General features: G+C 40.8%; 1 protein-coding gene across 1 annotated transcript; it reads left to right on the top strand.

The window, feature by feature from the left end:
• The first annotated feature begins 450 nt into the window (after positions 1-450).
• Positions 451-27785, top strand: LOC134302586 (alpha-tectorin-like). Its single transcript, XM_062987736.1, has 26 exons — positions 451-552; positions 7225-7470; positions 9131-9182; positions 12999-13120; positions 13244-13522; positions 13630-13725; positions 13811-13961; positions 14053-14306; positions 14402-14548; positions 14630-15206; positions 15315-15898; positions 15997-16552; positions 16646-17244; positions 17329-17881; positions 18000-18196; positions 19725-19934; positions 20283-20471; positions 20555-20844; positions 20940-21208; positions 21293-21406; positions 21485-21669; positions 22843-23006; positions 24270-24515; positions 25435-25597; positions 25723-25819; positions 27702-27785. The coding sequence occupies exons 1-26, from the start codon at positions 451-453 to the stop codon at positions 27707-27709; spliced, it is 6450 nt and encodes a 2149-aa protein (XP_062843806.1). The 3' UTR covers positions 27710-27785.

Raw genomic sequence — 27785 nt, 5'->3', positions numbered from 1 at the left:
TTGGTGGTCACCAGATGGATAAACCCTCAATAATATCAACTACATCTGTGGTACCCAGAAACAGAAGTAATCTATCTAGTTAGGACAGAAGTTGAGCTTAAACTGTGAACGTATGGCCAACCCACACCACAGAGAAGCACAACGACCCCGCTGTTGCCTTTCTGAGGTTGTTAGAGGATGTAGATTTCCAGACAAACCTTAAGAACACAATAAAAGAATGCGCCAAAGATACCATCAGGAGATGTTTAGGAATGAGGAGCAACACCAGTGTTCCAATCAAGGACAAGATGATCAGCTTTTGATTCCAATTGTCCCATTGGACACCTCCAGGAAACTAAACCAACCAGACCCGAACATCAATTATGACTTTGACAAGGATGAACTTCAGGAGGAAGTCAAAATCATGAACAAGGGGTCTGGTCTGAATTTATTCAGAGGAGGGTCTGAAATATGGTTTTCAAACAGCTTCGAGAAGCTTGCGATGTCGTCCAGAACAGTCCTCGAAGACTGGTAATGAGCAGCAGTAAAAAAGCCAGCGTAAGAGGCTTGCAGGTAGGCAAGTCCAGCTGTCAGGTACATATGACAGGCAGTCAACAAACAAAGCAACTAACACAGACAGCTGTGCTGCTTCCAGATGTAGCAGGTAAGGTTTGATCATGTGCAAGATTTTAAAAGTACTTTAAAGAGAACTACACGTTTAATCAATCTGTGCCCTCACCAGAAAATATTTTTAAGATCCAACATACAACCCCAAATCAGAAAAAGTTGTGACAGTATGGAAATAAATGCACATAAAATAAAAACACAGAGTTTCTTACATTGACTTTGACTTTTATTTGATGTCAGACAGGATGAACCTGAGATATTTCATCTTTTATCTGCTCAACTTCATTTAATTTATTAATAAACATCCATTCCTGCATTTCAGACCTGCAACACATTCCAAAAAAAGTTGGGACGGTAATGCATTTCATTACCATGACAGACCCTGGTAGTAAATGTAAGAGACTCAGTTTTTTTAAATTGTATTTACATTTTTCATACTGTCCCAACTTTTTCTGATTTGGGGTTGTACATATCAGCCTTGAAAAAGTAATTGCGCCACTAATTTATCAGTGAACCAGCAGTTAGTTGTTTAGTTAAAGCAAGTTTATAGAATTTCTATCTCGTTTATCCTAAACAGTATCATACTATTTATTTTGAAAATAGATCAGTGATCTTATTGAATTCAAATAATGATGCTCATAATAATGACCTTAATTGAACTGAAGTCGTATTGTTTTAAGTGACAATTTTTATTTAATCAGAACACAACAGACAGTTTGTTATTTTAATGAACATTATCAGCTGTTAGCTGGTATTTCTGCATCGCTTCCTTCTGCCGTCATTTACCAGAAACTTACATTACAACATTTACGGGCAAAAGTTCAAGGAAGTAACAAAGTAAAAACTGTGTATTTAACAAACTGGTTTTAGACATTGTTGAAATATTCTTCAGATGATCAGTTATGTACCCTCACGATCCTCCCACATTCATCAATACAGTTACACATATATAATGATGGTGAGAACCAGGAACCTGGATCAGAGTGTATTGTTGAGGTATCATCAGAAGGACCTCCAGATTTAGTGCTGAACTGAAGATCAGGACAGAGAACCCTGAGTTTGCTCTGCAGTGGCATTTCAGGTAAATAAAAATACACTGACAAAAAGATTTATTAGAATTTTTTTTTTTTTAATTCATTTAGGTTAATTTTTAATGTATTTTCCTGAAAATTAAAACTAATATCATTTAATAATTTAAATGTTAATCTATAATTCTAATCTCTCTAATTTTACAGGCAGGACACAATCATTCACCATGAGGTGTTTCAATCTTCTGTCTGTGCTGTTGCTGCTGCTGGTGTTAAATGGTAAGATCTTTTTACACCAAGAAAATGAATGACATAAATAATACAGTACTTAAATATGTTCCAGACTTTAAACAAACAAATAAATTATAATAATCATAATAATCATAACAATAATAATACTAACAATAATAATAATAATAATAATAATAATAATAATAACCATAATAATCATAATAATACTAACAACAATAATAATAGTAATAATAATAACCATAATAATAATAGTAGTAGTAGTTACAAAAATAATAATGATAATAATATATTATTATTAAAAAATAATAATAATAGTACTTACAAAAATAGCAATACTAATGTGTTATTATTAAAATAATAATAATAATAATGTATTATTATTAAAATAATAATAATATTAATAATGTATTATTATTAAAATAATAATAATAATGTGTTATTATTAAATTAATAATAATCATAACAATAATGTTATTATTAAAATAATAATAATAATCGTAATTATAATAATGTTTTATTATTAAAATAATAATAATAATAGTACTTACAAAAAAAATAATATAATAATGTGTTATTAATAAAATAATAGTAATAATAATAATAATAATAATAATAATAATAATAATGTGTTATTAATACAATAATAATAGGCATAATAACACTTACAAAAATAATAATAATGACAACCTATTATTAAAATAATAATGGTAATAATAATAGTAATAATAATAACAATAATAATAATAACAGTACTACTACTAATAATAATAAATAAATATTATTATTATTGTTAGATTTAGATATTTTTGAACTGACATTAATAACTTAAACAGAACAGGTAGTTAATAACAAATGGAGTAACAAAACTTAAATATAAATATTAATGTTATAAAAATTCGTCACCTTCTGATCAGGTGCCTTAATGACATTAAAATGTTAATTTAATTAATAAACACGATTTTATCAGACTAAAAATCGAATTAAAGATAAAAAAAAAAACGTTTTATCCCACTGAATTAGATAGTATTTATAAAAGTGAGGTGATTATTTGAGCTCTCTGTGTTATGTGGTTTGTACATACATTATGTATATAATAAATAATATAGATGACAGGGTATGTGTTCTCTCCCCTCGTTTTATCGCTTCATCCACTGTCTGTTTAACCACCGCTTTATCCTGGTCAGAGTCGCGGTGGAAACCAGAGAACATAATCCACAGTGAAATACAAAAAATATATTTGTATCATAAATCTAATGATCTGTATTCAGTCCATATTAATGAATTACGTTTAATATTATTGTGTTGATACCAAATATCTTTACTTTATACATACCTGTATATCTTATGTAACTAGTTAAACTCTGATTTGGAATTTGTATTTTATCTTTAGTCCGAAATGTTTTTCATTCACATAAAACCTTGTCAGCTTAGGTCTAGTTTGCTCAGATCATTTATAATAAGATCTATAAGAAATAAGTTCACATCATCGACCTGTTCTGCAACATTTCAGAGAATATATATATATATTAAATGTAAAATGATGCCAGCTACTAGTGACTGAGCGAGTTTATCTTTATCATTTAAAGAATTCCATCATTCCATCTTCCATCTATTTCCCGTAAGTCCTCCAGCATCGTCTGAGATAAGACCATTCTGTCATGTTCAGGTTTTATCAGTTTGTTTGTTCATGCAGAGACGTTCATGACATCTGTCAGTAATCACAGTGATGAAGCTGCTGATGTGTCTTTGGGTGTGGATTATTTTCGAAACACATTTCAAACTGTACAAATATAGCAAGAAGACCGATGCTGCTGCGTTCCTGTATCACGTGTTTAATCCAGAATGATGTACAGAGATAAAAAATAAAGAGAGATGAGAACATGAGGAGCTACAGAAACATGTACAGAATTTAGCCTCGAATCAGTAGGAATGAAGTCGGACCAGAACAAAGCTTAATAAACAAAACAACATTGATCAAACATGCTGCGTCCCAAATCACACACTACTGCACCAATGTCGAAGTACCACACTACCACACACTACTGCACCAATGTCGAAGTACCACACTACCACACACTATCACACACTACCTGGGTTAACAAACATAACCAATGCAGTTAGTAAGACAGTGTACATATTAAAAGCGAATAAATACACTGCCTGGCCAAAAAAAAGGTCACCACCTGGATTTAACTAAGCAAATAGGTAAGAGATTGGATAATTACTGCATGGGTGTTATTATGTTTAGCTGGCAACAAGTTATTTAACCCTAACTGATGTGGTGAGTAGCTTCTCATTTGTTAAACAACCATGTGGAAATACACAACCTGTGGTTGTGGAAAAGATGTTCATCTGTTTCAGAAGGGTGAAATTACTGGCATGAATCAACCAGAGGAAACATCTAAGGAGAAGCTGAAACTACTAAAATCGGGTTAAGAACTGTGCAACGCATTATTAAAAAGTGGAAGGACGGGGAGGCGGGGGAGGGGGAATCTTCCAGGAAAGAATGTGATCAGAAAAAAGTCTTGAATGATGGTGATCGGTGATCACTTAAACGTTTGGTGAAATCAGATGGTAGAAGAACTCCAGTAGAACTCAGGGATGTTTAATAGTGACAGTAAGAGCATTTCCACACGCACAATGTGAAGGGAACTCAAGGCATTGGGACTAAACAGCTGTGTAGCCTTAAGAAAACCACTTGTCAGTGAGGCTATCTGGCAAAAATGGCTTCCATTTGCTAGGGAGCATAAAGATTGGACTCTGGAGCAATGGAAGAAGGTCATGTGGTCTGATGAGTCCAGATTTACCCTGTTCCAGAGTGATGGGCGCATCAGGGTAAGAAGAGAGGCGGCTGAAGTGAATCTGAGAATCTTTGGGATGTGCTGGAGAAGACTTTGTGCAGTGGTCCAAATCTCCCATCATCAATACAAGATCTTGGGAAAAAATTAATGCAACTCTGGACAGAAATAAATGTTGTGACGTTGCAGAAGCTTGTGGAAACGATGCCACAGTGAATGTGTGCCGTAATCAAAGCTAAAGGCGCTACAACCAAATATTACAGTGTGTGACTTTTTTTTGGCCAGGCAGTGTATATCGATTTTAACCCTTTGATGCATGGTGACCACTACAGTGCAAAGCTATTTGAAAGTCATTCTTTTCTATGCGAGTAGGTTTTACTGTTATTGATGCATGACATGGCGCCACCATGTGGCCAATAATTGCAAGTGCAACAAATTAAATGGTAAACCAAACTAGCTGACGGAATGTCAGAAACTCCATCTGCTTAAGGGATTTCTGTACAATTCTTCTACTTAAAGGCATAATTACTGGTTAATAACATTTGAGCACAAAATGCAACATCTAAGAAGCAATACAATCATCGTGTTGTTCAAATATTTACTTTTTTAAAGCTGTAAATTACAATAACCACAACAAACCACACGTCCACTAAAATTGACATCATGCATTCTGGGGACCTTTCAACTACCAAATGTATTTTACTGTAGTAAATCCATATTTTGGTGAAAATACACCTCAAACCAAACTATTTTTTTAATAGTATTAAATTCATATTTGTAATTTTGCATATCTGTGATTATATACAGAAGAGAATCACAAGGTTTCTTTGTACCATTTGTACCTATATAAGATGCACTGAGATCAGATTTGGGCCTGAAAACTACTGGCTTCAGCTCAAGGAAGCAAAAGCACCCAGATGCCAAGATGCTCTAAACACGCAATATATCAAGAACATCTGCTCGAAATATCTTGTGCCTTTGTGCCCAGCTGCTTTGCCAATGTATCGTAAATAGATTTTACATACAAACCAGTTCGTTCAGACTGTTCAAGTTTTTCATAGCCGGTCCAGTACATGTTAAAACATGGTAGTATTTTGTTGTACATTATTAAAAGTTTGTATTTTACTTTATATATTGTTCTATTCATGGGGCTGTTAATGAAATTTCATTCTCAGTGAAACTATAATGCATGCTGTCCACCTGAGTGGAGACATAAATAACTCTTAATTAATTACATTTAAAATTAAAAAAGCATTTCAATAGTTTTATCAGCCTGAAAGAGAAACTAAGCCATTGATTCATGTTGTTATAATTCATGCATGAAAGGGTTCATTATAATGAACTGTTAAGTTATTGTGGTATTGAAAGAATCTCTGTATCTATGTAGAAGGTAAATATCAATAATGGTATACATGTATATATAACCTTTATATTTGAAGCATGAATAAATAATCAATTTTCTGTGCCAGCAGTCAACGCTGAACATACAGGTTTGTAAATGTTCTACATTATTTCTGATATATATTTAAGCATATATAATGTATTAATGTGAAAGGAAGAAACGTTTATAGGGGCTTCACAAATCGTCATGATTCAATTTCCTCGGCTTCTCCAGTTAAGGGTCGCCTTGATTTGGCACAGTTTTTACGCCGGATGCCCTTCCTGACACGACCCTCCTTATTTATCCGGGCTTGAGACCGGCACCACAATGCACTGGTTTGTGCATCCTAGCGGCTGGTACCTATAGGACCATTCAGTGTCTCCAATCAGCCTGGCTGCATGTTTTTGGACTGTGGGAGGAAACCGGAGCACCCGGAGGAAACCCATGCAGACACAGGGAGAACATGCATGTGAGGTGACAGTGCTACACACCGAGCCGCCCATAAATCGCCACCATTATTTTCTCAAAAAATTTATGCTTCAGGGTTTTTTTTCACACTAAGCAAAAAAGAAAACTGTGTAATTTCATACTGCTTCATCCTGGTCATGAGACTGGGTGCACACTATTAATTTCCTTGGACAGGGCACCATTGCAGAGCTTCGACCCCCAGACACAGCCAAACGTGCCTGTGTAGACACCCAGCCGGTCGACAGGAGATCACTTGGTGTAATGCAGTAAATAAGTATTTGAAATTTATTTTAGGCAAAAGGGAAGCTTAAATTAAACAATCAAATAAATAGTTTCAGTCCAGTCAGACTGTGTAAATTTAATTCGTCTTTGCAGTCTGTTCTGGTGCGCAATGTAACCAACACAACATAAAAAAGTAAAGCACACCAGAGAACTGAAATCAAGTAATTACATAAGTAATTAAGCTTCTTATTTTTATCTTAATTATTATTATTATTATTATTTTGCAATTTACAAAAAATGGGAAGTAATTTTTTGGCTCAGTCTCACACCCGGGTAGACTTACAACTTCATACTAATTATGACTAATAATACTAATGAACAGATAGTTACTGATGTTATATAACAAACAACAAAAAACTACTTTGCTTTAATGAATTAATGTTTTGTTTCTGTTTTGTTATTCCTCCAGAGTCAACAACCATGCCTACAACTGTTCCTCCAGAGACAACAATCGAACCTGCAACTGTTCCTCCAGAGCAAACAGTCGAACCTGCAACTGTTCCTCCAGAGCAAACAGTCGAACCTGCAACTGTTCCTCCAGAGCAAACAGTCGAACCTGCAACTGTTCCTCCAGAGCAAACAGTCGAACCTGCAACTGTTCCTCCAGAGCAAACAGTCGAACCTGCAACTGTTCCTCCACTACCTGTTCACTCTGGTAAAATATCGACATCATTTATATGATAAATGAGTGTAAAAAATTAAAAAGAAAAGAAACAGATAAAGCTCGTTCTCATGAAACTATCTCACATCCTTATGATCATGCATCGATTGAAGAGAGTATCCTTCAGTGGCGTCATCAGTTTTCACCAATTCGTTTTTTGCTTGTCATGATTTCTGACATAGAAAAAAATCACAGTCAAAATCACATTACAGTACATGCTGGTTTGGGCACAATACCAGCTGCCCTAGTGGTATCTGTTACTGCAATGAGAACTGGAGCTTATTCAAATAAAACCCAGAAATCCATAACATCAAAACCACCTCTACACTTACCGTCCATTTTAGCAGCTCCACTTATATTTCCACAATATAGAAGCACTTTGTAGTTCTACAATTACTGACTGTAGTCCATCGGTTTCTCTGCATGCTTTGTTACCCCCTTTTACCCTGTTCTTCAATGGTCAGGACCCCCACAGGACCACCACAGAGCAGGTATTATTTAGGTGGTTGATCCTTCTCAGCACTGCAGTGACACTGACATGGTGGTGGTGTGTTAGTGTGTGTTGTGCTGGTATGAGTGGATCAGACACAGAAGCGCTGCTGGAGTTTTTAAATACTGTGTCCACTCACTGTCCACTCTATTAGACCCTCCTACCTAGTCGGTCCACCATGTAGACGATCACTCATCTATTGCTGCTGTTTGAGTTGGTCATCTTCTAGACCTTCATCAGTGGTCACAGGACGCTGCCCACGGGGCGCTGTTGGCCAGATGTTTTTGGTTGGTGGACGATTCTCAGTCCAGCAGTGACAGTGAGGTGTTTACAAACTCCAGCAGTGCTGCTGTGTCTGATCCACTCATACCAGCACAACACACACTAACACACCACCACCATGTCAGTGTCACTGCAGTGCTGATAATGATCCACCACCTAAATAATACCTGCTCTGTGGGGGTCCTGACCATTGAAGAACAGCATGAAAGGAGGATAACAAAGCATGTAGAGAACCAGATGGACTACAGTCAGTAATTGTAGAACTACAAAGTGCATCTATATGATAAGTGGAGCAGATAAAATGGGCAGTGAGTGTAGAAACAAGGAGGTGGTCATAATGTTATGGCTGATCAGTGTATAACCTAGCATACTACTTACTAATGTGGGCCTGAACGTGAACTCTGTCCCTTCGCCTTGTGAAGACATGAAGAAACGTGTGCAGTAGCCGACTGCATCTTGTTACCGGCACCAGGCGGGTTCATACAGGTCTCAGTCTTGCACACGGAGAGTCATGCACAGATCTCCAATATCCCTTGTCTTTGCGCAGTGCCATCGATAAGCCAGCAGAGGTGGTAACTGGAGCAGTTATGAGGAATCCCCTCTGGCATCCAACCCAATGGAGACGGCAATCATTGTCCATGTAGGCGCCCAGTGTTTTACAGTTAAAACAGTAACTTAAACAAGGAACCTTAACCAGGAGTAATAAGTGTAAATGAATGGAAGACACCAGGACTCTCTTGCCCTTTCTGAACTGTACTATTTTTATAGTTGATAAATGTCTGGTTTTTTTTTTTATGTTTTGTAGGTTCATGCAATGATCCATTCCAGCTGTGCTGTTACGGACAGGATAACAGCTGTTTCAGAGGCTGTTTCTGTGACCAGGCCTGTCTGGTCATAGGTGACTGCTGCCCAGACTACGTTCCAACCTGCAACTGTAAGATCAAACATCTTTCCATTCTGCTTTTATTCTGGTTAAAATATATTACAATTAATGCGTTATGAAGTGGAAAAGCCTTGACCATGTGGTGGTCGGGGTCGAGGTCCGGGGGTACCTCCCTGACACGAGTTTTTGCAACTTGGGATGTCTGTAATTACACCAGTGGAGCAGGAAGTGATGTGGGTTGATGCACAGCTCTCAGGTTCTTGGGATCTGGGGAGCTGCTAGACAATTTTTTTATTTAACTGTTTTTTTTTCTTCCTTAGACACTTTCCCTGACTTCTCAAATGAAACAGGTATGTTCACCATACAATTACACTAAATGATCTGGCTTATCAACACTATTAAAGTCAAAAGTTCACATAAACATCATGTATTTCATGATGTTTATGTGATTTATTTCAAGTCCTAAAAATGTTTAATGATTTCTGTATTCTCTGTTCTTTCTGTATGACTGCATGATTAGAACACTTCTTTCTGTCCGAATAAATAGGAATCGTTATTCTTTATAATTATGCTAAAGAAATAATCTGTATGCTCAGATGTAATCAAAGAACCACCATTGTACAGGTGCTGGAACACTGGTGTCACTGTCCACTGTCCAGAAAACCCACAACCATGTTCCAATAATTCATAGGGCAGTGATAGCTCAGTGGTTAAGGTATTGCACTAGTAATCTAAAAGCCTCCTGAGCAAGGCCCTTAACCATCACTTGCTCAAAATTGTGTTTAGTCATAACTGTAAGTCGCTTTGGATAAAAGCGTCCGCTATATGCTGAAAATGTAAATGTCATTCACGCCGAAGAGAAACAGCTGTAGAAATCAGTAAAAAAATGTCTTTTTTTTTCTTTAAGTATTCACTACAATAAAGTATATGTGTTGTTGTTAATTACTCTCATTGATTACTATCATATCAACTTTCCCTCCAGAGACAACAACCGCACCTACAACTTTTCCTCCAGAGACAACAACCGTACCTACAACTACAACTACAACTCGTCCACCAGAGACAACCCTCACAACTTTCTCTTACCCTTACTATGGTAAAATATCTAGATCTATATGATGAATGAGTGTGAAAAATAGATGATAGAATGAACAGATGAGCTCTCCTGCAACCATCTTATATCTTCATGATCATGTATTGATTACAGAACGAATCCAGCAGGGGTTTCATCAATGTTCACCAATTGGTTTTTGCTTTATGTGACCTGTTCTGATGGGAAAAATCCAACATGTTTTCAGACATATTAAAAAAATCACACTAGAGGCATCTGTTACTACACTGAGATGTGCGTTTCATTTGGGTACAGCTGTCCGAAATTACATACCAACAGCACCAACTGTAGGATCAAAAACAGTTCTTCACCCGCCGTAGGAGTGTATAATAGAGTGGACAGTGAGTGGACATGGTATTTAAAAACTTCACTCATACCAGCACAACACACATTAACACACCACCACCATGACAGTGTCACTGCAGTGCTGAGAATGATCCACCACCTAAATAATACCTGCTCTGTGGGGGTCCTGACCATTGAAGAACAGGGTGAAAGCAGGCTAAAATGTATGTAGAGAAACAGATGGACTACAGTCAGTAATTGTAGAACTACAAAGTGCTTCTATGTGGTAAGTGGAGCTGTTAAAATGGATGGTGAGTGTAGAAACAAGGAGGTGGTTTTAATGTTATGGCTGATTGGTGTATTGGTATAAACAACTCTGCTTGAGTCCATCCACTTGCACATTAATTGGCTTTGCAGCCTGTCCTGGTCTTCACTGTAACTGAAACAAGAAGACGTAACGTAGCAAAAAGATCACAGCAGAAATTAGACCTACACACTAAAATACCCATGGTGAAGGCTGGCGAGCTGCCCTGCAACTGACTCCCTCAAGAAGAATACGTTTGCCTTCTGTGCCCCTATTCTGTGGACCACAGTGAACTTAAAAAGATGTAAGGCAAGTTACCAACATGCAGCTACATAGAGAGCTACAATGTTGTTACAAATGCCCAGTTCAACTGCTCCATCCACAGGCTGACAATGTCTGAATAGTTAGATAAAATGTCTATAATAGTACCTACTAGCCAGAGGGTACCCTTTTCACCCCTTGCAGACAGGTGCAGACATGCCCAAAACATAGCTATATGATTAGCTATGAACACAGCAGCTCAGCCCAGACAGCATTCTATTCTATTCACCTGTCCAATTGCATAATCCATCTCACAACCTTCAGAACATCTAGCATATGTCTCTAGTAAATATTACAGTAAAGCTGTTGTTAGCAGATAAGAAACAACAATCAGCACAGAATGGAGGTTCCAAAGTCCAACACTCAATGTGATTTGAATACAGCAGTATAAAGGGAGGCCCACAGTTCTGTTCTTGATTCTTCTTCAGATACACTGCTGTAAGAACCCACAAATGGTGCTGATAAATTCTCTAATCCAGTCACCTGTAATATTTGTTTTCTTTAATGATCTGACCTTTTTTAACGAGACTTACAGTTAAACAAGTTCTAAAATCAAGCAACAAATTAGGTTCACCATCCTCCTGGAAATCAGACATTTGGAAGATACAATTTTGCAAAATAGATCTGTAAATGTGAATATTTATAAATAATCTACATAGCATTACATTTTAAGCATTATTAATTGATTGCTGTTTCTTTCTTTCTGTGCCAGTGGTCACATTTAGCACTGCTGCAATAGCTGAATCTACAGCTGTTACTACAACACAAACCATAATCACTACAGTGCCAACATATCTAAACCTACTGGAACTACAACACATGTTATTATATTAAACATAACTAAATACTAAATACACTTCCACCACCAAATCTAACATATCCATTTAAACATCATAGGCACTGGGGTGCTCCAGTGGTGCAGTCGTCTAAGGCGCTAGTCCTAGCCCTCAAGTTTAACCTGGTTGGGTGTCTAACTGTCTCAGTTGACCATGCCTGAGGGGGTTCTTCATTACTGCTGCAAATGCGACCCCTACTGGCTGGTTGAGGCAACTGCACAAACTGTAGATAATCCACAAAAGGGAATAGCTTGAATCTCTATGTGCAATGATGCTCTCTGTGGGTGAAAAGAGTGTATGAGAGGGCACATGATAGTCTGCCACTCTCTTCAGTCATGAGGGGCAAAAAAAAATAGAAATAGAAAAAATGCATGATGGGGGTTTTTTTTTCGCGAGACACGTGACGTGTTTGTCACAAACAAATCAAACTAATATGGCTAATACAGCTACACCAGCTCAAACATCAGGTGTTTATCAAGTCAAGTCAAGCCAAAAAATAATGTGAGTTCTTCATTGTTCAGTCCAGTCTATGATAAAGTACGTTGTAAGTTCTGGACATTTCTGGTGCAAACACGCCAGGTTTCCGTCACATCTAGCAGGAGCAGCATTGTTGGCACTGCAGCCTTGACTTGCAGTCTTTAACCTCGAGAGGGTGAACAGGTTTCCATCAGAACCACCTCGGGGTAAAACAACAGAAGATGGAGTTACAATGTGAAATCATTAAGAGTAAAATGTCAGTTTTACAGAGAGTAGCTTTAGACTCCGCCTACTAATTATTACAGCATAACTAAAAGGAAGAGCGAGCAGGTAACAAGGTCATGAACCCCCAAACTCTGCGTCTTTGTCTATATTGTATTTATTTATTCACCAAAAAATTATATTTGGACCTATAATAACTACAGAATTGTACCGGGGGAGATTTAGAATATTCTACTTGAGATTATATACAGCCACACGTTAACATTTTATGTATCAGTATAATAATTTATGTTTTTTTTTTTTTGATCTAGCACATTTCTATCCGGTTGGATTTGGAGACATAGAAAATCCACGGGACGATGATGGTGGTTCGTCTACTATCCCACTTGAACAACAATTCATTTACTTTGGAAAATCCTACAACCATATATACGTGAGTAATTCTAAACAGATTATGAATACATACTTATAGAGTAAATGTATTTCATATTGTGTGGACTTGAGTTATTTGCCATTTTTTCCTTAACAATGAAATTTGGATTTTTAACATCTGTAGGTCAACAACAATGGACACCTGACCTTTACTCATCCATGGTACAGCTATAGTCCGTACCAGTTTCCTGGATATGGTGGAATCGACCTCATTGCTCCATTTTGGACAGACCTTGATAATCGTGGAAATGGTGTTGTCTCGTATCAGCAGTACACTTCAGGTGATGTTCTCGTTCAAGCTACCCAAGACATCAATCAGTACTTTCCAGGGCTGAGCTTCAGTGCTACTTGGGTCTTTGTTGCAACATGGAGTAAAGTAGCTTACTACCCAACCTCTGGAACTGTAAGATTTTCTCCTTTGAACTTTCCGATCTTTTTAACTTTGAAACATGTGCCAAAACAGGTCTTTTATTAGTGTCTGACACTTTTTTGTCACTTGATATTTTTAAGGAAACATCTTTCCAAGCAGTGTTGATTTCCAACGGTGCTCGGTCATTCATACTGATGAACTATGGTCAGATTGCTCCAACAAGCCGAACTGTACAGGTAAGCATAATGCTGTTATAATATTACCTTTACTGAATCTAGGAAAAGGAAAATATATCATGTAACTTTTTTTTGTCATTGCTAGGCTGGTTATGACACAGACGACTCCAGCTACTACTTCTCAATTCCTGGGTCATTTCAGTATGACTACACCGTTTTTACATACAGCAGCAATGTGAATGTCTCGGGGAGATGGGCCTTCCGTGTGGACCATGGAGTACAGTGTCAATTTAACAGTAATGTTACTTATACATTAGAAGAAAAAAATGACATCAAACATCAGCATGTATCACCCTGAGATCTAACTGAACTACTTTATCTTATCAGATGACACTGTGCCCCGGAACGTCTCATTCTGGACTGATGCCACCTGCCAGGAAAGATGCACCTGCACCCGGTCAGGCCTCCGGTGCAGCTCAGCACCGTGCAGCTTCTCTCAAGCCTGCCGTCCTGATGCTTTTCAGTATAGTTGCCAAAATATCCCACGCCAAACCTGCACCATAGCTGGTGACCCTCACTACTACACCTTTGATGGTCAAGTCTTTCACTTTCAAGGAACCTGCACCTACGTCCTCTCTGAGGTTCACTTCCCCAAAGCGTCATTATAAATACATTAATTATGGTTTAAAATCTCCCACTTATGAAAAAAGATGATTTGAAATATCTGTCTGTTCAGGCTTGTGGTGTTGGACTGCCGTACTATCGCATTGAAGGAAAGAACGAACATCGGGGCAGCACACATGTGTCATGGACACGCCTGGTCAAAGTATTTGTCTATAATGAAGTACTGGAACTGGTACGAGACCATCGATATGAGGCCATGGTTAGTATCCCTTATCCTCCTTAGTGAGCTTTATCTGCTTTTTTATTCATTTGATTTATAAATCTCGTTGTATCTCTTCAGGTGAATGGAACCTTCACAACAACACCATTCAGCCTCCACGGTGGCGCCATTCAAGTCTACCAGTCTGGTTTCTCTGTGGTCATCAGTACAGACTTCGGCCTGGTTGTTACATATGATGCCTATCACTATGTGACCATCAGTGTGCCTTATGAATACCAAAATGGCACATGTGGCCTGTGTGGCAACTTCAACTACCGCTCAGAAGATGACTTCCGCACACCTTCAGGAGAGATCTTGAGCTCAGATGTGGAGTTTGCAAACTCCTGGAAGGCAGATGGGGACACAGACGAAACCTGTCAGTCTCCACAGTGCTCAGGTCTGGATTGTGTTTGTACCATAGATCAGAGAAACCTTTATAGTAACGCAGACAGTTGTGGCATCCTGGTGGATGGTAGTGGTCCATTTGCCAACTGCCACTCAGTGGTGTCACCCTGGAACTTCATGGAGAACTGTGTCTATGATCTGTGTGTGACTGGCGGATACCAGCCAACCTTGTGCCAGGCACTCAATGTGTATGCAGCCCAATGTCAGCAGCATGGCATACAACTTGGTCACTGGAGGAGAGAAGGTTTCTGTGGTAAGCATCATACCTTCTTCTCTTTTTTGTTATAACAATGTGTTCTTGTAGCAATAAGGCTTTTAGCTTAGCACCTAATTATACCTTTTACCTATCATTAACCTCCAGAAATCCCATGCCCTGCAAACAGTCACTTTGAGTCCCAGGGAACAAGCTGCCCAGCAACCTGCAGTGACCCTTCTGCACCCAACAACTGTCCCCTGCAAAATCAGGAGAGCTGCATCTGTGATCCAGGATATGTTCTCAGTGCTGGAAAATGTGTTCCAGAATACAGCTGTGGCTGCACATTTGAAGGTCTCTACTATGCTGATGGTCAGTCAGTGGTTTTAGACGAGGACTGTGGCAGACAATGCACTTGCAGTAACATGGTAATGAACTGCCAACCCTACCAGTGTGGTCCACAGGAAATGTGTGGTCTCCATAATGGTGTAAGAGGCTGCAGACCCATCGGTTATTCCACCTGTTTGGTTGAAGGACTAGGCACATATCACACCTTTGATGGACAAATGTTCAGTTATCCAGGAGCCTGTGAACTCGTCCTTTCAAGAGTAATGGGACCAGCGTCACAACCTCACTTTGTAGTGACAGTGCAGAAGGTGCCCACGGTCTCTCAGGACTTTTCTAGGGTGCTGAGGTTCGAGGCACAGGGAACTCAGGTCTCTGTAGAGATGAAAGAAAGAGGAAAGGCACAGGTAGGCTTGTCCATGTTTAAATGATACCAAATCTATATGTTTATTTACGCATACTAAAAAATAACCCATATCTTTGTAATATTCACTGTGACCTTTAGGTTGATGGTCAGGAGGTTGCATTACCTTTCAGTGTTGGCTCAGGCCAAATCCTCATCTACCACAGCAGTGTGAAGGGCGTCATTATCGAAACATCATTTGGGGTGACCGTGAGAGCTGACTGGCCACACCTAATCCGAATCACTGCACCCACCACCTATACTGGGATTCTTGGCGGTCTTTGTGGGAATCTGAATGGAAACCCTGAAGACGAGTTCTACAGCCCAGTTGGAGAATTTCTGAATGATACACAACAGTTTGGGGATAGCTGGCGGGATGGTTCACTTTCAGCCCACTGTGTGGAGTCAGATAATAACTGGGAGCAGGGATATTATCAGAATAGCAGTCAGCACTGCAGCATCTTGGCTTCACCCGATGGACCCTTTGTTCAGTGTCACAGCAATCTGGAGACACAGGACTGGATTGAGGAGTGCACCCATTATTTGGAACAGACAGGGGGTGCTCGGGAGGCCCTGTGTGAAGCCTTGAGGGGTTATGCTGTACTTTGCCAGCAAAGCGGTATCAGTGTAGGAGAATGGAGAAGCATCACTAACTGTGGTGAGTACTACAAGATTTAGCTCAGACACATTTATTCATAAGATTATTTTGGCTAAGATAGTTCACTAATGACCTTTTATTCCTCTATTAAAGAATTCCCCTGCCCTGCAAATAGCCACTATGAGGCGTGCGGTACATCCTGCCCTGCAGCTTGCCCCAGTCTATCTTTCCCTTTTCTGTGCACCCAACATTGCCAGGAAGGATGCCAGTGTGATGATGGTCTACTGCTTAGTGGAGACCAGTGTGTTCCTCCAGTGGGCTGTGGCTGCCTTCACGAGGGTCGCTACAGGCAAGGTGGGGAGCGCTTCTGGTCGGGAGAACAGTGCCAGTCCTTCTGTGAGTGTAGTGGTACCACAGGATACGTCACCTGTAGCCCATCGTCTTGCAATGAGTATGAAACATGCAGCATCGTTGAAGGAGAATATGGCTGCCATCCTCGACCCTATGCCACATGCTATGCTTCAGGGGACCCCCACTACATGTCTTTTGATGGGCTAAGGTTTGACTTCCAAGGCACATGCAGATACACACTGGCGAGTGTATGTAATGATAATCAGGGGCTACCGTATTTTGAAGTCATCGGGCGAAATGAACCATGGTACAATTACCCAGTGTCAGTCACTGCTGAGGTTTCTGTCAATGTTTCAGGCCATCTGGTTCTTCTTTCGCAGTACGTGTACGGGACAGCTAACGTAAGTAAAACATGATTGACTCATAACATACAACATAACATTTACAAAGTCTGCTAAAATATTAATTATTTCACTTTTCACTAGATTGACGGTGTCACCAGGAACCTCCCTGTCCTGCTAGATTTTGGCAGGGTGTCTGTTTACTCCAGTGGACCGTACACGTATGTTACAACTGACTTTGGACTCAGTGTGAGTTATGATGGCTCCTACACAGCGACCATCACTGTACCAGGAAATTACAGTGGAGCTACATGTGGCCTGTGTGGTAACTTCAATAATGATCAAAGTGATGATTTCCTTACTCGCTCTGGAGAGCTGGCTTCCTCAGCTACAGAGTTTGGAGACGATTGGAAAGTTGAGAACGACACAACATGCCACCACGGAGGAGGAGAACCTGCAACTTGTTCAGACCAAGCTAGGGCAGAGGCTTTGTGTGGCATCCTTAGAGACACTGGGGGTCCATTGAGCTTCTGTCATGCCTATGTGGATTCTCAGGGCCACTTTGATAATTGTGTCTTTGATGTCTGCATCTCTGACTTCAGTAATGACGTACTGTGTCGTTCCATTGAAACCTACGTTAGTGCCTGCCAATCTGCCAATGTTGTGATTTTGCCATGGAGGGAGAACACCACCTGTCGTAAGTAACCTGGAATGAAACTGAATACAGTTACAACCATATAAACAAACAGGTACCCCCTGTAAAGCGTACAGGACAAACTATAATATTCTCCCTTTTTTGTGTGTTTGAATTTTAGCTCTATCCTGTCCTGAAAACAGCCACTATGAACTGTGTGGTACAGACTGTGGGCATACCTGTGCCAGCAGTGTAGATGCCATATGTGACAGGACATGTACAGAGGGTTGCTTCTGTAATGAAGGCTTTGTGAGAAGTGGAGGCCTCTGTGTACCAGTGGAGCAGTGTGGTTGCTTGTATGATGGATTCTATTTTCATGTGAGTTTTCAAACCAAGTCCACAGGTCAAATCCAGTCGTGTACTTCAAGATAAGGTTCACTTAACTGTGTCCTTAGAATATCGGCATTTAGCAGACGCTCTTATCCAGAACGACTTACAGAAGTTCTTCAACAGTGTACATTACCTTACTCTAGTTTAAGAAGACAACAGTGAGAGACAGACAAGGGAAGTTCATTCCAGTACTTGGGTCCAAGTACAGAGAAGAGCCTTGATGCTCGTCTTCCTTGAGTTCTGGGTACGGGATCAAGTTGAACAAGACAAGTGGCTTGGAGGTTGCGTGATACAGAGTGAGGTTTGATTAGACCACGAAGGTAGCTCGGGGCTGGTCCATTTTTGGCTTTGTAGGTCAGCATCAGTGTTTTAAACTGAAGGCGTGCAGCTACAGGAAGCCAGTGAAGAGAACGCAGCAGTGGGGTGATGTGTGTTGGTTAAAAACCAGGCGAGCAGCTGCATTTTGAATGAGCTGTAAGGGTTTAATAGTGGACATAGGAGCTCCTGCCAGGAGGGAGTTCCAGTCGTCCAGTCGTGAGGTTACTATTGACTTCCATGGAGAGAAATGGCTAAATCTTCCTGATGTTGTAGAGGAGGAACCGGCATGATCTTGTCAAGTTAGCTACATGAGCAGAGAATGTCAGCTGGTTATCCAGGACAACACCAAGACTTCTTACATTATCAGATGATCTGATCTGGGAGTCATCAAGAGAGATGACCAGGTCCTGGGTTGGAGTTTGATCTCCAGGGATTAGTAACAGCTCTGTCTTGCTGGGATTGAGTTTTAGATGATGAGCTGACATTCATAGTGAGATGTCTCACAGACATGCTGAGGCTTGTGTCTGAAGGAGGAAATGACAGAATGAGCTGAGTATCATCCGCATAGGAGTGGTAAGAGAAGCCATGGTAGGATCTGACCTTACCAAGAGAGAGGGTGTAGATAGAGAATAGAAATGGCCAAGTACAGATCCCTGGGGAACCCCAGTTAAGACAGTGTGAAAATTTGGGGGAGTTGTAAGAGTGTAAGTGTGGTTGGAAGTAGAAAGCGTTAGGAGATAAAGAGAGAAGGACACAAAGTGATGGTCGGAGAGGTGCAGTGGGGTGACAGTGAGGTCAAGAGCAAAGGATGGACGGCTGAAGACCAGGTCCAGAAGATTTGCCTCCTTTGTGAGTTGGAAAGCTGTGATTAGTGAGGAGATCAAACGGTTGGTCAAGAGCAAACCTCTACCGCCACCCCTACCAGATCCTTTTGGTGTATGGAAGAAGGTGTAGGCAGAGGATAGGGCTGCTGGTGTAGCTGAATTTTAATGGTGATCCAGGTCTCAGTCAGTGCCACGAAGTCGAGGGAGTGGGATGATGCAAAAGCTTAGATGAAGTCAGCTTTTTGGATGGCTGACTGACAGTTCCAGAGCCCACTCACCTACCACCACTGTTTGAGATTGCTGCAACAGTTGGGGGTAGATGAGGTTACTGGCATGACGTACTTTCAGTAACCCATTATGATTTGGCCTTGCAGATCGGTGAGAAGTTCTGGACTCAAGAATGCTCCCAGCATTGTGAATGCTTCGCTCCCAATGACCTGCGCTGCGTCTACACCTCTTGCAGCCCCACCCAGGAATGTGCAATCCGGAATGGCAGACTTGGTTGCTACAGCCAAATGTCCTCCTGCATGGTCACGGGTGATCCCCATTACTACACCTATGATGGAGCTGTAGCACACTTTCAGGTAAGAAATGTATAGTTTAATGTAAATGTGGTGTACACACTGATACTTCACCAGTACCAAAGCCCTTACCCAAAGGGGTTGACACTTTTATTCACTTTCCTGGGTAGTGGGCACAAAATAATTTGGATAACAATGCTTACAGAGACATTTCTCATGGACACGTTTTGGCCCATGTGGCACAGACATAACCCTGTGATGGATTGGTACCCTGTCCGGGCTGCTCCTGTCTTGTGCCCAGTGCTTCCAGGAGGAACCAGGCCCACCACAACTCTGACAAGGATCCTCTATTAAGAGTTTTATTATTTACCTCTTTATCTGCCTTGAAATGCTTCAAATCTGATTCTCCAGGGCACGTGTTCCTATGAGATATCTCAGACCTGTGGGTATGTGGCTGACAATGGCCTACAATTCCGTGTGGTGGCAACCAACATGCACCGTGGAAGCACGGTCGTTTCCTTCGTATCTGCAGTGGATGTGTGGCTGAACTATCTAGGAGAGCAGAAACAGATTACCATCGGACTGAACCGCAACGTGAAGGTACTAACACTCTGATCTAAGGTTCATGAAGTCATATTTAATTTGTGTTTTTACTACAGTTTTTTGGGGGGTTTGTTTTGCAGGTTGATGGGAATCACACGGACTCACTTCCTGCTCAGCTTGGCCAAATTGCAGAGATCTACCAAGAGCAGAACTTTGTGGTCGTGAATGCATCGAGTGAGCTCATGGTCTACTTCGATGGTAGTATGACACTTGTGGTAAAACTGGGCCCCAGCTACCGTGGATCAGTCTGTGGAATGTGTGGCAACAATAATCAGGATCCTGCAGATGACAAGACCATGCCAGATGGTGCATTCGCACCCAACGATAACGACTTTGGCAACAGCTGGAGATCAGACACAAGCTTGCCGGGGTGATTATAATAAGGAAATCACAAACACCTTGAGAGCAGCACAGTTGTACTTCTTCTCTTCTACATTGTCTTTGACCATGCTGTGTTTTGTCTAGATGTGGTGCCAATGACCAGAACCGTGACTCTGAAGACTGCCCCTTCAGACAAGAGTATTCTAATCTCTGTAGCATCATCACCAACACCAGTGGACCCTTCCAGCAGTGCCATCAGTACATCAGCCCTGAAACCTACTACTCTTCATGTGTGTATGACCTGTGTGCTTACTCGGGCAGAGACATGCTCTGTCCATCAGTGGAGGCCTATGAGATCGCCTGCACCATGATGGAACTCCAGATCCCAGACTGGCGCACTGAGCTATCTTGCTGTAAGTATTCTCTATTTAATAAGCAGCATTAAATGTATTTATTGGATTAGGTTTGTATAAAGAATCGCTCTCTACTCTTTTTAGCAACTGTGAATCCTTGCGAGGAGCTGCACTGCACTGAGGATGAATGGTGCGGCCAGTCAGACGGCATCTACGGCTGCTTCTGTAATGAGAACAGTCAAGGGTTGGAGTCTTTTGGTACGAGGACATTTTAATGCATTCTTTTCTGTCACTATGTGATCAGAACCTCTGACACTGGCGTCTGTTTCTCTCCAGACTCTTCTGAGAAGTGTGAGAGCAGTACCGGCACCATGTCTCTGTCCCGCTGTCAGCTATTCGAAGCTGGTTTTACAGCCAACAGCCTTCACCTGAGCGACCCCAACTGTAAAGGAATTGTACAAGATGGCAGACTAGTGTTCCATTTCGATAACGACTACAACGTCTGTGGCACTAATCTCACGGTACGAAAGACCCACACATTCAATCCGATTTAGATTTCACTAGTAAAAAATTATATCTAATGATTCACAAAGTTGAATCAGTTCATCTGGACACAAGTTTTTTGTAGAAATACGTTTCGCCACTCAATCCGAGTGACTTCTTCAGTCTGAGCTGGTGGTGAATACCCCAACCTCATATGCAGCCGATTTCCATAACGACCGATCACCACCCATTGCATAACAATGGAACCGGTGATCAGGTCCATATGCAAATCACAATGACCATTAATTACAATGGTCATGTGGGCCTTTCACATATGATTGGGGTAAAGCTCCTATTACGGCGTTGTAAGGTGGTGAGAGATGTACTCTCAGGCTTCCTCCCCGGTTCAGAGATAATCGTTCCCTCTTCACATAGACGGCCTCTTTGACTCCCCATTCAAACCAGCGTTCCTCCTTGTCAAGGATCTGCACATCTTCATCATTAAATGAGTGGCCGCTGGTCTGCAGGTGAGTGTAAACCGTGGAGTCCTGGCCAGAAGAGGTTGATTTTCTATGTTGGGACATCTGTTTCGCCAGTGGCTGTTTGGTTTCCCTGATGTACAGTTCCCGGCAATCCTCCCGGCACCTAATAGCATACACTACGTTACTCTGTTTGTGTTGAGGAACCCGGTCCTTAGGGTGAACTAACTTCTGGCGTAGCGTGTTCTGTGGTTTGAAAGCAACTGAAACACGGTGTTTGGAGAATATCCGTCTCAATTGTTCCGATACTCCCGCCACATACGGAATCACCACTGGTTTGCGCTTAGACCGCAGTTGTCCTTCTCCTCCCTTTGATCGAGAGTACATCTCTCACCATCTTACAACGTCATAATAGGAGCTATACCCCAATCATATGTAAAAGACACACATGACCATTGTAATTAATGGTCATTGTGATTAGCATATGGACCTGATCACCGGTTCCATTGTTATGCAGTGGGTGGTGATCGGTCATTATGCAAATCGGCTGCATATAAGGTCGGGGTATTCACCACCAGCTCAGACTGAAGATGTTACTCGGATTGAGTGGCGAAATGTATCTCTACAACAAACTTGTGTCCAGATGAACTGATTCAACTTTGTGGATTTGTGTACCTGGATTATTGAGCATGCATCAACAGATATCTAATGATGTCCATCATACATCTACAGGCCAACGGGACCCACTTCATCTACAAGAACACTATTCTAGGGGAAGCAGATTGCTCAGCAGGAGCAATCATTCACAGAAACAAAATACTGGAGCTGAACTTCTCCTGCATCTATCAGCTAACCCAGACAATAAACCTGGAGACAGACCTAAATCCTCTGATAAGGTACGATTACCATTTATGGTTAGATCTCGGCTGAAAACGAGACTTTTGAGTAAAGCTTAAAGTGTTTAATGTCCTCATCTGTTGAATAAAAGGTTAAGGGTTTGAATCCAGTTATCACCAAGCTGCTACTTAGCTGCTTAGGCTGTATGCAGTCTTTATTATGAGGCGTAGGAGGAATCAAGCCTTATGTTTATTTGATTTAGGAACATTGCTTAAATCAGAGGCGCCCAATACGTCAATCACTGGTACATCGCGCCTCATTCAAACAGGTCAATGTGATTTACATGAAATTTTGTGGTTTGTTACCAAAGCTACACCTCACCCCGTCTAAAGCACCGCTAATCTAGAAAGTTTTCATTCATCAGTAGCCAGTTTAGTAGGAGTGTCAAATAGAGTGGACAGTGAGTGGACACAGTGTTTAAAAACTCCACTCATACCAGCACAACACACACTAATACACCAGCACCATGTCAGTGTCACTGCAGTGCTGAGAATCATCCACCACCTAAATAATACCTGCTCTGTGGTGGTCCTGCGGGGGTTCTGACTATTGAAGAATAGGGTGAAAGGGGGCTAAAAAAAGCACCCTTACTGATGAACAATTGGAATCTTGAGAATTGGTATCAGCAGCTCCTGTCCAGACTACATAAACCTGACTGACCATTCAGTGTAAATCATCATCATAAGGTCAGTATGATGGTTAGTCACTTGTCCTGTAAAGCTGAACATCAATATAGGAACTGAAGTGCATTTAAAAAACATCAAAGCTTTTTAAAAAATGATGAAGCCAACCTTAAAAAGTAGATCATGATGACCTGTCGACTGAAATAGTAGATCTTAAGTCACGAAAGTGTGGGCACCCCTGTGTTATGATCAGGTATCCTGCTCTTGGTTTATTCTTATGCTTGACATAAATGTGTATGAGTAGGCTTCAGACTTACCACAGCCTTAATAAAGATGTTATTTAAGTTCCCGTAATTAGTAAGTAAGTAAGTAAATTTTATTTATAAAGCACTCTTAAAACAACTTGCGTTGACCAAAGTGCTGTACATTGAATAAGCATACATAACACAACATTATGTTAAAAAAGTAAGAACCAAATGAAAATACAGAGTAAGAGACAAAATAAAATAAAATAGGAGCATTAAAAATAAAATTAGGAGTCTATTAAAGATGAATAAATAAATTAAGGGCATAAAGTTGTTGATGCTATATTACATGAATTTTAGCTACTAATTCCTCCGTGGTTGTACGTTTCCACAGCATTGTGAGCAAGAATCTTCCAGACAGAGAGGGCATGTACCAAATCAGGATGCTTTCCTATCAGGATGCCGCCTTCTCCCACCAGTACACTGGCAGTGTGAACATAGAGGTGGACCAGCGGATCTACATCGAGGTCCTTGTTCAGGGGGTGGACAGCAGGCAGATTACCACGGTGATGGATTCCTGTTGGGCCACTCCGGAAAATGATGAGAACTTCGGTGTCCGCTGGGATCTCATCACTGATAAGTAAGATCATACTTTATTTATTACAGAAGGTTGTTTATTAAGTTTGTTTTCGTTTTGTTTTCATCGATTATAATGTTACATACCGAGCAGGTATAACATTCTGAGCACGGACAGGTGAAGTGTATAACACTGATTATCTCTTCATCACGGCACCCGTTGTTATCCACAAAGTTGATGTTAGAAGCAGGAAAAATGGACGAGCGTGAGGATCTGAGCGAGTGGCTAGACGACTTGGTCAGAGCATCTCCGAAACTGCAGCTCTTGTGGGGTGTGTCCCGGTCTGCAGTGGTCAAGGAAGGAACAGTGGTAAACCGGCGACAGGATCATGGGCATGTGGGGAGCGAAGGCTGGCCCATGCGGTTTGATCCAACAGATGAGCTACTGTAGCACAAACTGCTGAAGAGGTTCATGCTGGTTCTGATAGAAAGGTGTCATGTGGATTGATTTGGCAGCAAAAGGGGGACCAACACAATTTTAGGAAGGTGGTCTTATGGTCATGTGGGCAGTTGTAGCTTAGTGGTTAAGGAACTGGAATTGTAATCGAAAGGTCACCGGTTCAAGCCCCAGCACTGCTACTGTTGGGCCCCTAAGCAAGGCTCTTAATTGCTTAGACAATATACCAGTACTGTAAACGCATAATGTTATGCCTGATTGGTGTAAAAAGCTTTTTGCAGTAAGTTTTCGTTCAGGCCAGTAATTGTTGTAGTTACAGTCAGTATTTTTATTTAGATTAAAACAGAACAGCCTCAAATGCATTTTGAAACAGATCATGCACATGAAAGCATATATACATGAAGCAGTTTTAAGGTCATCTGGGCTACAATCTTCTAGTACTCTACGTACCGCCACTGCTGCTTGTATAGCAGAATTTGAGAAGCACCGACATGCTCTGGTTATTCACTGTATAAAATATTTTCAGGTGTCCGAACAGAGAGGATAAGACGGTGGAACTCATCGAGAACGGTGTTTCGACGACCGGCCGTTTCTCCTTCAAGATGTTCGCCTTCAGACCAGACTACTCCAAGGTTTTCATCCACTGCCGCATTCATCTGTGCCTTGTGATGAATAACAACTGTGCAGCGGTGAGTTTAGAACACGTCCATCACTCATGAACAGTTCTGGGTTGGGGGCTTGAAAGGGATTTACACAATTTACACAAAACACACTCAAATCAACGTCTTCTTTTTCTCCTGGGTGACTTTTGCAGCACTGCTACCCTGCACATCATCACAGAGCTGGCAGATCTCTGGACATCCACGACGCCACGTCAATCTCCATGGGGCCTTTTGTTTGGAAGAATACAGGTAACACACCTAACAAGAAAGCTAATGTAGGCAAGGCAAGGCAAGTTTATGTGTATAGCACCTTTCATACACAGTGGCAATTCAAAGTGCTTTACATAAGGATCTAACCAATCAACCGGTCATACAGTAATTAAACTAGAACAACCCCAAATGATAGATGTGTTGAGCATTATTGGCACCCTTGGTTATGTACTTCGTATCATTAAATCTTTAACAGCCTGTCCATACATGTGGACATTTAAAAAGAAACATAGTACAGTTGTACCTTGAAACTCAACGTCAGCTGGTTCTGGACATGATGTTGAGTTTCAAGGTATTTTTCCCCCATGAGGTTGTTTGGGAAACCTGTTAATGCGTCCATGGTCCCGTGGAGCTGCTTATATTTTAGACTAATGTCAAATAATGCACTGAAAATAACACAAATATAATATAAAACCACTGAAATACAATGAAAAACAGTTAAAAGAAGGAACTTATGAGCAGTAATAATGAAGAGAAGTTTAGTGCTCTTGTCTTTTACTACATTAAACCACATTAAGCTTTATTTTGAACCAGAAGCGTTTTAGACTCTGGGAGAAGCTGATTCTGATTTTCACCATTTCTCAGAAGCTCGAGCTGTAACACAAGTTTAAAAGTGAAACACGGAGGAAAATCCAGATAAACACAGATACATGTGGAGCTGTAACACTGGATCTGAAGCTTATTCCACACTGATGCAGATTCAGCTCATATTCACACGCTGATGACGTTTTATTGCACAAATTTCTTGACGAAGGGTATTGAGTTTCAAAGATTTTGAGTTTAGGGGACGTTCAGTTACAAGGTACCACTGTATATCACATGGACAAGATTGAAGGTGCCCTTTCGTTTTGTAGCTGTCTGTGGTGGTTTCTTCCAGTGATTCGGTGCAATTCTCTCAAGCTCTTAGATGTTTTAAAGATTTTAGCTCTCCAAAGATTTTCAATTGGACTGAGATCAGGACCATTCTTGTGTGCTTTGGGTCTTTATCCGGCTGTAGGTTTGTTCGACTCAAACCAGAATGCACTTACATCTGTTAGGAACCTCTGAGTAATGTTTGATTCCCACCTCTCTTTTGAATCTCACATCGGTTCCTTAACCAAGTCTGCATTCTTCCATCTCCATAATGTGGCACGGCTGTGACCCATACCCTCCATTATGATGCCAAAACCCTGGTTCATGCCTTCATCTTTTCACACATCGATTATTGTAATTCTCTATACTTAGGTCTTCCTACAAAACTCATCAACAAGCTGCAATTTGAGTTCTCACCCAGAACAAAGAATCGTTCCACATCATCCCCCAGTCTAAATAAACTGCACTGTCATCCCATCACATCAAAATTCTGCTTTTTACTTTTAAAGCTCTCCATGGTTTGGCACCAGCTTATCTTCGAGAGCTCTTACACCCTTACACTCCCTCTCGCTCCTAAAGGTCCTCCGGTGGCAGGTTCCTCTCTACACCTCTGATTAAACTCTCCTCAGTGGGCGCCAGAACTCTCCACCTCAACCCCTGTGAGATCGCTCTACTATGTCTTCTTTTAAGTCCCTACTGAAGGCTTTTCTTTTCGAATGTGATGTATTTTTGTTCCTCATCTCATGTAAAGCATCCTTGAGACTGTGATAGGTGCTATATAAATAAAACATAATTATTATTATTATTATTAAAACCAGAAACATCAAGGGATCCAAAAGTTTTAGCCACTGTGTCACCCAGGTTCTGAAACCAGGGCTTTAAAATAACTCAAATATGAAGTCGTGATGAAGTTATAAGTTAAACAGTCATGACAGTTTGGAGCTTATCGTTGAATCAGAGCCACTTCTTTACCCCATTTTCTCATTCTTTTTTTTTGTTTGTTTTACAGGTGAATAGGTTCTAAAGAGAATGAATCCAGACTCTTCCTTAAACACAAGCTTACACTAATGTAACTGCCTCTCAATACAAATCT

Source organism: Trichomycterus rosablanca, chromosome 2 (assembly GCF_030014385.1).
Source record: "Trichomycterus rosablanca isolate fTriRos1 chromosome 2, fTriRos1.hap1, whole genome shotgun sequence".
Lineage (NCBI taxonomy): Eukaryota > Metazoa > Chordata > Actinopteri > Siluriformes > Trichomycteridae > Trichomycterus > Trichomycterus rosablanca.
The sequence above is the reverse complement of the archived record's forward strand: the minus strand, read 5'-3'. Positions and strand labels throughout refer to the sequence as shown.